This window comes from Neltuma alba, unplaced genomic scaffold (assembly GCF_004799145.2).
Source record: "Neltuma alba isolate B1F8T4 unplaced genomic scaffold, ASM479914v2 tig00007932_pilon, whole genome shotgun sequence".
Taxonomy (NCBI): domain Eukaryota; kingdom Viridiplantae; phylum Streptophyta; class Magnoliopsida; order Fabales; family Fabaceae; genus Neltuma; species Neltuma alba.
Genome location: NW_021634906.1, coordinates 11,647 through 23,764, shown reverse-complemented (window position 1 = coordinate 23,764; position 12,118 = coordinate 11,647). Strand labels below are relative to the sequence as shown.

Sequence of the window (12,118 nt, the reverse complement as noted above, 5' to 3'; positions counted from 1 at the left end):
CTAGATTAGCAGCTAGGGATAGTAAAATTCTGATGGTACTGAGTTTTACAACAAGAGCAAACGTTTCATTGTAGTGTATACCATAAATCTGTGAGAAACCCTTAACAACTAGTCTTGTGTTGTATTTGTCTAGACTCCCATCTGCCTTATTCTTTGGGGTGAACGCCCATTTGCACTTGGCAAGCCTTTTCCCTTTAGGTAGGTCTACTATTACCTAGGTGCCATTTCTTTTCAGTGCTTCTATCTTATCAATAACTGCCTGTCTTTATTAGGGTATCATTATGGCTTCCTCTATGTTTTTTGGTACCTTGACACTATCAAGATGTGATACAAAAGAATGCTAGGAGAAAGGGCCTTATATGAGACAAACCTCTCTATTAGATGGTGAGTACAAGCTTTGGGTTTCTTTCTTACTATAATCGAGAGATCAAGATTAGTTTCCTCAACCATGTGACTAGCATCACCCCCTCTACCTTGTTCCTTCTCTGTACTTGTTAATGGTTCCAGCTCTTGACAAGTGTTGGAGATCTGTGGTTCATTACTTGTCCTTGGTCTCCTTGTATAGAACCTCATTTGTTGATTTATGTCTCCCCCTGGAGTAGGGTTTCCCTTTTAGCTAGGTACTTGTTTTGTTGTATTGCGGTTAGGTTCAAGTAAGGTAAGTTTAAGGTTGGAGGCGAGATTAACAGTCTCAAGGTTAAGGGTGTGATTTTGTTTAATATGATCTGGTTCTTCAATGGCAATCATATTAAGTTGGTCAATCTAGTTATTGGTCTGGAATTCCAGCTCAATCTCCCCCAGAATTGCAGATGAGGAGTAATAGGGGACATTTTCATGGAAGGTGACGTGATAGGTAACATAACGATGTTGGGCGGTAGGGTTGTAGTATTTGTATCCTTTTTGAGAGGATGAATAACCAAGAAAGATGCAGCAGAGAGCTTTAGGGTCAAGTTTGCTAATATGGTGGAGGTAAACATAGGCGATACTCAGGGTAGGGTAGATGATAGTATTGGTAGAGGACCTGGTAGGGTGCCCGGTAGTATAATGGTTTGCCAGGTATATGATTGATGAGGAAGGCAGTAGTGAATATGGCATCATCCTAGTAGCATTTAGGAATATGGCTACTAAACATATAGCTCTGGCCGTTTCAAGTAGGTGACGATTTTTCCGTTTAGCAATACCATTTTGTTAAGGACTATTAGGGCAGGTGCTTCGGTGAATAATACCATGGGAAGTGTAGAAATTAGAGAGTTTTTTTATTAAAGTATTATGTGCCATTATCCATGTGGAGGATTTGAATTTGGGTATTAATTGATTTTAAATCATGGTATAAAAATTGATAAAGATTTACAAAACCTCATTTTTGTCTTTCATGAGATAGACCCAACTTACACACGTGTGATCATCAATGAATGTGATGAACCATTTTGTTTTTGTACGATTCAAGGTGTGAGAAGGACCCCACAAGGCACTGTGGATAGTCGTAAATAGTTTAGATACTTTGTACAGAAGATGGGGAAAGAAAGTGTGATGATGTTTGGCTTTCTTGTAAGAATCACAATAAAAGTCAGATGAATTTTTATTTAAACAAATAGAAGGAAACAATTAAGACATGTAATTGCTATTCAGATGTCCTAAATGTTTATGCCATAAGTCCAAATCGCTATTCCTAGGGAGAGACGCTTTATTACAAGATCGAAGATGGTGAGGTTCACCAGTACCCATGTAATAAAGACTGTCAGACTCATACACACTACCAATCGTCTCCCCCGTCAGCAGGTCCTAAAATAAACAATATGAGCAAAGAAGCTAACATGAAAACGTTTTTCCTTAGCTAATTGACTGACAGAGAGTAAACTGCACTTGAGATTTAGGACATGTAAAACTGAATGAAAAGTCAATATGGTAGAAACTTTAACTGTGCCAATAGTAGCGACAATTGCATTAGAATCATCAGTAATTTTAACCATAATATATGTAGTAACTAGTGCATAAGTGGTAAATAAGTCGTGCTTGTCAGTTATATGATTTGACGCACCAAAGTCAACAATCCAACATAGACCTGTGCACTTGTTCTTAATGGTAGTTAAGGCCTAGGAAAAGTTACCTCTTTGCTACCGGTTGCTTTCGAGGCTATTGGGTGGTTTGGATAGACGTAAATACCTCCAGAATCTTACTGAGTTGATCACTAGCAGAGATAGGGTCAATAGTTTTTTCAGCAACATAACCACAACCATGTCCCTTTTTCGGTTTCCAATCTTAGGGCTTGCTATGAAGATCCCAACAAGTGTTCTTGGTATGCCCTTGCTTCTTGCAGTGTTCACAGGTAGGTCGTACTTTAGGAGGACACTACTCAGTTGATCGAGCAGCAAGAGCAAAGTGCTCAGCAGTGGGAGTTGGAGGAGGATGATCCTCTTTCACAATGGTTATCCGCTAAGATTCTTTCTTTCAAAGCATAGCAAATGCCTCTCAGACAGATAGAAGTGGGTTTTGACTAAAAAGACAGGCTCGTAGATCATCATAAACTGGATGAAGACCCACAAAGAGTTCAAACAACCTCTCGATCTCCTTTTCTTTATGGGCTTCAATGGCATTAACTGTACAATGATGGACCGGATTAGTGAGGGAGTCTAATTCCTACTACAAGGCATATTTTTCAAGATAATAATCATTAAGAGAACGAAGGACCTATTTGACCTACCAGAGTTTGGATTTGATCTCAAAAATTTAGGAGATGTTGCCGCTGTCACCGTATGCCTATCGAACAGCTTCCCATATGTCACAAGCACTAGGAAGAAACATGAAACTCCTTTTAATAGCCGGCGACATAGCATTCACCAACAAGAGGAGACCAAAGCATTCTCAGCTTGCTAGACAGTGACGACCTTTGTTTTTGAGGATAAAGGGGCTTTGTGTCGGCAAAGATATAACTTAGTATACATCGACCAGCGAGAACGAGTGACATAGATTGGACCCACTATTGATGATATCACTGGTGAGACGCTCGAGGATGATAACATATGAGGTCTCGTGACCTATGGGGATAGGACCCAATCAAACCGAAGGATCCCTCAACACCAGTTGCCATTAGTGGGGAAGATGTTGGCCGAAGGTTTAACTCCTCTTGTGTTTCAAATGAATCATAGGTGTCCTTTGAAAGCTCTAATACCATGAAGGACACTGTGGTATACGATTCAATCTTGTTATTCTCATTCAACCATGTATGAATATACTCGAAGAGAATTGAGATCAGGCCAATAATAAGAAGGCCGAGGATTATGGAAGAAGATATGGAGGATATAATCAGATCATAGTAAATACCCTAATATCTACAAAAAAAATAATATTTACAATAAATAACATAATCTTCCGTACAATCTCAAGGAATATCCACAAAACCTAATCTAACATCAAGGAGGATGTATATATACACACATAAGCAAGGGAAGATTGTGGTATGTCATGTATTAGAATTCAAGATTGACTAGTTATGATTTGAAAAATATAGATTACGTGTGTAATAGCTATTTTATCACAATGGACCCACTTAATTGTCTTATAACTGTCCTTGCATATTTGTATATCTTGTGTCTCATTATGTGGTTTCTTAGTATTTTCATGTGAGGATTCTAATTCAGTTCTAAGGAGAAGGCACTCAAGACTTGAAAGTCTTTATAATATTTGTATAACCTGATTTTTATTTCCTATGCTCGAAATGATATACATTGTTAAATTTTTAGGGCTTTTTTAGACACTCATTATTACATATTATATTCAACTTTTTCTAAATCTTATTGTCTTTATAATTGTGGATCATGTTTTTTAGAAGTTTGTAACTTGGACTGAGACCAAGATGGTGATATGGACTTTGGCATATATTGAAATATCTCAATGAAATAGCAATTTGAGGAATGATATGCAATGAAATTCATATGTTATTTGTATGGTTTATGATATAGGTAGTGACTATTGGTTATTAGAACTTGTATGTTTTAGGTTTCAAAAGTGCCTTATCCCACTCATGATTATACATATGAACACATTTGGATCCCAAATAGATTACTTGTTGTGTTTTTAAAGGTATTCTCTAATTTTTGTTTCAATCCTAATAGGAATGAAAAGCCTACTCCAAATCCTACATTTAGAGCCCCTAATCCTATACAAGATATTAGGAGCTGAATGACACGTTCAAGGAGTAAATGTAACACCCAATAACAACCTTACCATACTTAGCATCAAAGGTTAGGCTTTACGCATAACCATGATATAAAAAAATGAAACTTATCATTGATAGAGTCATTAGGGGTTCAGTTCATGTCAAATCATAATGGAAAGATAAAAACATACAATAACACTTCATATCTCTGTCATTCATGAGTTTCATATCATAGAACAGGAGGGGAAAAAGAAACAACAGTGATTTATGCCTTTTGCCATGGTGAGGCTGATGTCTCACTAGGGCAAAGGCCAGGTATGCTTTGTCGTGACAAAACCTGAAGTTCATGACAAGATTTGAAAAAAGGTCTAATTCGATTTTTAGGGCTTCTATCCAATCCTAGGATTTAAAAAATGCACTATTTTCACAACAACCAGTTACACCAATCTAATCCTTGGTTATAATCAGTAATTTTGACAGTTTTCAGTTTGGTTTTCCTATTCCAAATTCTTTTAAAATTTATCCTAAAGGTTACTCTTTAATTAAAGGTCATCTAAAATATCTAGAATTATCCCTTAAAATGTTATGTGCGAGAAGAAGGGGTGTGTTTTCTTGCTACGTCAAAAGGAAATTTAATTTCTTATTCCAAACTTTGGATTAAGGTAGAAATGTACTTCAAAGTTTTCACTCAATAACACTAGGCATCTGATTTTTTTTTTTTTTTGAAAATTCATAACAATATTGATTCATACTGTTTTAACTATCGTTGGCCATTAAAATAATAATGTTGAGTGTTAATATTTTTAATAATAAGGAACAATATTGCTATAATTTTAAACTATATATCAAGGCACACCAAGAAAAAATTTTGGGTACCTAACACTTCTGAGTGAAAACTTTCAGGACAAAATTGTACCTTAACTATTATTTATATATAATAGATGTGTCATATGCACATATAGTCATAAAAATATATGTAGATTATTTATACAAAAACTATAATTTAAAAAGTCCATTAATCACTATCCTACTTGAATAAAATTAACAACTAAGGGTAAAGAAAAATCTGTGTAAACTTAAAATTTTATAGGAGTTTTGTTATATCAAGTTCTAGATGACAATGCTATCTGCATATACCTCAAAAGTATTTTAAAAAAATTATGCAACTATAACATGTTAAATACGAACTTATTATTCGTTATTTTCTTTAACAAATTATCAAATCAGAAATTTATAAACCAAATTATTAACTGTTTAAAATAAAAATAATTCCAAAAAAAAAGCACGGCATGGGTGCCAAATTGTGATTTAATTTATTTGGATAAGGTCTAAGCCTAGCATGGGAACTTTATAAGGGTGAAAAAAACAGCCCATTAATTAAGTAGCAATAATGCCACACACGCATTTATTAGTGCTTCTTGCACAACTAATTACAGAGATCAAGCTTTGCTAGCCAAACATTAAACAAACTCAACACAAAAGGCATATATAATCATGGAACAATATCGTTAATGCGATTTGGCTTGAGTAGTTTGATGATGGACATCCCTGTGATAATGAGGAGGAGAAGGATGCCGGCAAAGGATGCGGCAAGGGCGCCACCGCCTCGGTGACAATAAGCTTCAAATTTGTCACAGATTTTGTCCCACCTTGCATGAGAGTTGCCATTCTTCCCTAACTCCGACATGAACGTTGCTGCACCATCTCCGGCGGCTGCTAGGGCCATGACCATCTTTATTGCATAAAACATAGCGACATGAGTGGTATTTTTCGTGATTTATGAAAAATACGTTTTTCTATAGACTATATATAACTGCTAAGGTAGGAATCTTGAAAATTTTCAAATATCAATGAGGACTTGCTAAAGAAGTATTTGGATCTGTCAAAAAGGTATGACTTGAAGTGAAAATCATACACATTAGAGACATGAAATACTGAAATAAATTGAATGGAAATAAATGTCAAATAAATTTTTCAACTGAAATAAAAAGGTTTTTTTTGCCTTAGATTAAACCAAATTGTATTTTTGTACTAAAATACCAAATTGTTTAAAAAATATTTTTGACAAAACAATTGAAATATTTTTCCTCATTTTAATTAAATTCACACAATTTTTATAAATTGAGAAGTGAGTTTCATGGATCTTTCCTAAAGGAAACATCCAAAAAAAAAATACCTCTGAAATTTTAAAGTTCCAAATCATGAATGAAAATAAAGATGTGTTGTCATTTACTTTTCAAATATTGTTAATTATTATTGAAGTGTGGTAAATAAGAATGATTTGGAATTTTGTAATTCAAAGGTGTTTTTTTTTTTTTTTGGATTCTCCCTTTCCTAAATTTTGTATATATTTAAAGTATAAAAAACAAGTAATATAATATATAATATCAATAAAATTTGAGAAAAACCTGTATATATAATTTCTATCAATCCCCATTATTTTATAATTATAAACTATATAACTAGTCGAATTCCATATTGCCCAGCAAACAAAAAATATCTAATTTAATAAAATTTGAATATATGTACCATGTCAAGTATTGCAATTAGTGCAAGCCTGAGTCCTTTGTAATCAAATTGGCTTCCAAATAAGTCCACTGCTATCATCACCAGATTATGCAGACATGCATTTCCATTGGCTATCACAAAGAACCTGTCCCCACCATACGTAGGCAACATAATCTCAGACATAGATAAACGTAAGAATATCCGCTTCTTCAAATTATATACACTTTCAGTTTTCTGACCCTAAGATTTGTAAAACAATTAAAGATGATTCATGTCAATACAATATATAAAACTTATATTAAGTTATACCATGTTACAAATCATTAAAATAATAAATAGAAATTTAATAGGTAAGTTACTATAATTTCCGCTCATTTTTAATTATGTCTTTGCAAACTTTTTCCTTTTATTGTGTTCTTATAATTTTCTCACATATATATACTGGTCCTATAATCATAAGTTTTTTTTTTTTTTACCAAATAATCATAATTTGTCAATTTATAAGAGAAATGACGCTTGTAGCTGATACCTGATGATAATGTGTTCTCACTCAATATACACCCAGATTAATTTTGCCACATAAATCTAATAAAATAAAAATCAACAAGATTATAAATTATACATAGATGCAAGGACAAATTTATCAGTATATTTTTTATTTTATGTTGAAAATAAATAAATTACATTTCATCATTTTATTTTTAAAAAACCTCTTTTATTATTTTGTATTTTATGATAACTTACATATCACTTAGTTACTATCCATATAAGCCATAATCAATTTATTACAATCATCAGGACTCATGTATATAATCGAGGAAACTGTGAGTAACCAATAAAAGAAAAAAAAACAATACAAAAATGTAATTAAAAATCTGATAAAACCATAAAGAGTGAGGAACTGATTTTTCCTTAAATCAATACAAGAGTTAGCCATTAATCATCAATATATATATATATATATAAGAGGTAATGAAAGTCATCACACTATTTATAATAAGAAGTCATAACATACTTTTCAGTTGCCTTGAAATTCATACAAACGCTAGACATATGGTTTCATATACTTTCATTCTTGAAGTTTCACATGTATGTGTGAAACTAGGAACTAGTTTTCAATGAGTACCATGATACTCATCGTTACAGTAAAATATAAATTATTGGGATATAGTTTTAATGGTCTAAACTTAAAATTTTTAACTAGTGATTTTTAAATAAAAATTATATTTTAATAAAACTTAGAGTTAAGATATCACTTTTATTTTGGATTATGTACCTATTAAAGAAAACTATTTTTAAAAAGACAAAAATATTAAATATTAAATCTTGGTCATCCACATTAATTTTCAATGGTTTAGATTTGATGAGTATCATAATGCTCATGAGCACTGAAACTAATTTTGTATATGAGGAACCGTACAATTCATGGAATCAGCAGTACATGAACGTGGTGAATAGCTATATATAAGAGTTATATATAACCCACTTTAGAAAGTGCCCATATTTGTTGAGTAGCCCTGAATATATATGCAATGCTTCTAATATATATGATATAGCAGTTATATATGAATGAGTGAGTGGTAGGGGACTTACACAAAAGCGGGAGTGTGATGAAACTTAGCGGTTATAGAAATTTTGACGGGATTGTTACCAATTGTGGCAATCACAAAGGATTTGGTCTGTTTGTTGAGAGCCATCACAATTGTGGCAGAAGCAGTCGCCAAAACTGCAAGCAGCCTCAAACACAAAAGAACCCAATCTGATCTCTTTCCCTTCGTCTTCCTCGGCGACATCATCGTCACGTTATTCACTCTACTATTGTTCATCAGCTCTGTCTTTTCTGCATTTGATGAAGCCATTGTTGGTGTTGATCGAAGAACTATATGATTATTAAGAGAAGATGAAGAAGAAGATGATTATATATAAATAAGGAAGAAGTGCGATTGATGAGCCAAATGGGTTAATCAGGTCTAAGAAGGAAAGTAAGTTGTTTCTGTAAAATCTTTGGATGGTCTAACCGATTGAATTACTTGAGTTTGGTATTTGGTTGGTGAGAACATTTCTCAGAGTGCAGTCTTGCGTCAAACCAGAAACTTATCAAAGCTTTTGACTATAAATTTATTATTCTGTTCATAATCCTATGTTTGAATCTCCATCTAAAGATGTTTATTTTGAAAAAAAAATAATATAATCAAAATGAATATAAAATATGTGGTGTGAGCCAAGTGTGTGTATAAAATATATAGGAAGTTATATGATTCGTAAAATATGGACAACAGGACTCCTCTTAGCATCTATCAGTATCTTTTCTTATTGTTTAAATAGTTCTCTCGGATTCATGTGCGATGGTTTTTTGAAAAAACAATTTGCGGTGAAGTAGCATAACTGATATTATTTTCCATGTGCATAGCGCCCTAATATTATTTATAGTACATCTTCTATTGGGGTTATGGATGCAAAAAAAAAAAGAACATCAAAATACTGGATACCCATAAATAAGATTAGAGTATTAGATGTAATAGAAAAATAATATTTAAGTACTGACTTTTTTTTTTTCCACATATATAGTTACGTGGTATGCAACTTTATTTCAATTCCTTTTAATGAGATTTAATATTAACGAACAAGGGTTGGGTCTAGTAGTAAGGACTACTCTCCCACAACATGGTAAACTAAGGTTTGAATCCTCACTAAGAGATGAGCTCACATTTAGTACTTGACACTATCTCGAACAAGATTGACTCAAATAGAAAGATATATGTGCCTACCGAAAAAAAAAAAAAGATTTCAACATTAAAAAATTAGTGCGGTATGAAATAAAAAAAAAGGTAAATTATCATTGCTCAAGGGAAAACAAAATAATTTTTAAAAAATTAAGAAATAAAAGAAGTGAAAGTTTTACATATACTAAAACAAAGATAGTAATACAGGTCAACCCACGGGTTGTAAGCTGGCATAGCAGGCTAAAATTAACCTATTTCATATCACTAAAAGGGGATTGACAAGCCACTAGCCAACCCTCTTTTTCAAATTTTAAATTTTTTAAATTAAGTTTTATTTTTTATAGACAGAAAAATTCTAGCTGTTTCTATATTTTCATAAAATCACATAATTAAATTAGTCTCAAAATTTGCAAATATAAACATATAATTTATTTTACATAATTATTTTATCAATATAAAGATGATAAATTAATAAAAAAAGAAATCAAACATGGAATTAAGTTTCAAATATAAAACAAGGCTGCTTTAACTTAAGCGCAAAATAATACTCAATTTTTTATTAAAATTGAAATTAAAAAATACCTGCTTTAAAATGGGTTCAATTTTTCAACCCCAACCCGTCACTCTGTGATGAGTTAGGAAGTTGACTTACTGACCCAACTTATATTATCATTGAGGATAGCAATATGTGTGTGTATAAATATTTATATCAAATTTTTTATATTTTATTCTGTTATGTTTTTCAATCAACTATGGGCATGTAGCTTACTTCCGCAAAATTGCGTGAGTAATGCCAAATTCTCCAATTTTTTATATTCTTCTTAATAAAAATAAAAATAGAAATAAATAATCAAGACTCATTTGCTGATGAAATATAAAATGATGTTAAATTACGTAATTAAATTTTAATATATTCTCACTTGTTTTAGAACTTTTATGCAACTTTGTCTTTACATATTAAACATTTTTCACTTACTTTCATGGGATTTAAATATTAGAAAATGATCGAGAAACTCTTAATATTAATAGGGCTTAGATGGATCGAATCCATATATCGTAAATAAAAAGCACACCTGATTCAAAGGGAGTCAACGAAGTAACCATAAGACGCTCCAACCACCAAGACAAGATGCTTCCGTGCTGATAGGAATTTGTAATATTTTATATTGATTATATATTTTGGGATAATGTAATTTTCATTCCCTAAAGTTTAGGTACATTTTAATTTTGATGTCTCAAATTTCAAACTTATGGTTTTAGTCTTTAGAGGTGTAATAGTGCTAAAATATGCTAAAATATTGTAAACGGCGCCATTAAATTAAAACGATAACATGGACTCACCAAATAGTATCTAGCTAGATCTTATGTGGATAAAAAGAAAAACAATAAATAGGTCCTCCAAACACAATATAAAGAACAGTAGAGATGAATTCTTAAAACGTAGCATGGTAAACAATTCCTCAAATGAACAGCAAGGAAGAAAAGAAGAGCTAAACAGCTGTGTTCTAAAGACATGTTCTTTTTTTTCCCCCTTGTTATCCACACAAGATCTAGCTAAGTGTCATCTAGTGAATCTACATTATCACTTTAACTCTATTTATTACGCTTCAATAAATTTTAATACCGTTACACCTCTAGGATTTAACATTTTAATACAGACTAAATTTCAGGGACTCAAACGCAGGTTTAAAATTTGAAATACCAAAACAAAAATATGCCTCAATTTTAGATACCAAAAATTTTATCAACCCTAGGTTTTTTATAAAAGGAAAAATGGCAAATAAAGACCCTCTAATATGTGAAATTGTGATTTGAGACCTTTAATTTGGAAAATGACAAATAAAGACTTGATCCTATATTGCAAATATGAAATCTTGATGAAATGTCTAAAATGCCCCTCAGTCAAGTTATAATTTGGTCTATTGAAATTGTCATTAGTTAAAATGAACTTGTTATTTCTCATAGTCAACTTGTCATTTGGCATACCCTCAGTCAAGTTGTGATTTAGTCTGTTGAAGTTGTCATTCGCTAAAATGAACCTGTTATTTCCTATAGTCAACTTGTCACTTAGCCGAGGGGCATTTCAGGCATTTCACTAAGATTTCATATTTGCAATGAGACCGGGTCTTTATTTGCCATTTTTCAAATTGGGGATCCTAAATTGTAATTTCACATATTAGGGGTCTTTATTTGTCATTTTCCCTTTATAAAATAGTACTTAGCTTTGCGTATATTATATGAGGACAAGAGGAGATTTTATATTATTCTCTTATTTGAGACAATTTTTTAATCAAGGCATAGTTCAGATTTTAATGTGAACAACTCTTTCAATAAATTTCCCATATTGTGAAAGATATCTCTTTCCACTAAACCCAACTCCTCTTAGTCTCTCATAATGAATTTGCTAATACACAGTGGCTTAGATTCAAATATATTAAGATACATTCTAGCATATAATTTTCCTCTCAAAATTAAAGGCTACAAATTCATTTACTATAACATAATAAACTACTGGATCTAGTGAAATAAATTTTGTTTACCAAAATAAAGACGCTAGTTAAATAAATAATGTATTAATCAATATTAATTAATTCTGTAAATAACAATTTTTTAAGTGATGATAGAATAATAGTAAAATTAAAACAAATCATACAATGAGCATAAGTTATAGTTTGCTCCTCTTATGTTGAAATTTGGTATCATTTATATGTTCAATCCAAACAAAAGTCTA

The 12,118-nt window shown here is 31.9% G+C and overlaps 1 protein-coding gene across 2 annotated transcripts; it reads right to left on the bottom strand.

Moving 5' to 3' along the window:
• Positions 1–5,529: 5,529 nt before the first annotated feature.
• LOC114753452 (CASP-like protein 1B1) lies at positions 5,530–11,803 on the bottom strand. Of its 2 annotated transcripts, XM_028942144.1 has the most exons (4): positions 11,799–11,803; positions 8,258–8,479; positions 6,686–6,809; positions 5,530–5,888 (listed from the first exon to the last, which is right to left on the bottom strand). In XM_028942144.1, the coding sequence occupies exons 2-4, from the start codon at positions 8,458–8,460 to the stop codon at positions 5,649–5,651; spliced, it is 567 nt and encodes a 188-aa protein (XP_028797977.1). In that variant the 5' UTR covers positions 8,461–8,479; positions 11,799–11,803; the 3' UTR covers positions 5,530–5,648. The 2 variants fall into 2 exon arrangements, with proteins under 2 accessions (XP_028797977.1, XP_028797976.1); XM_028942143.1 differs by lacking the exon at positions 11,799–11,803 and having other exon boundaries at positions 8,258–8,496.
• Positions 11,804–12,118: the final 315 nt, after the last annotated feature.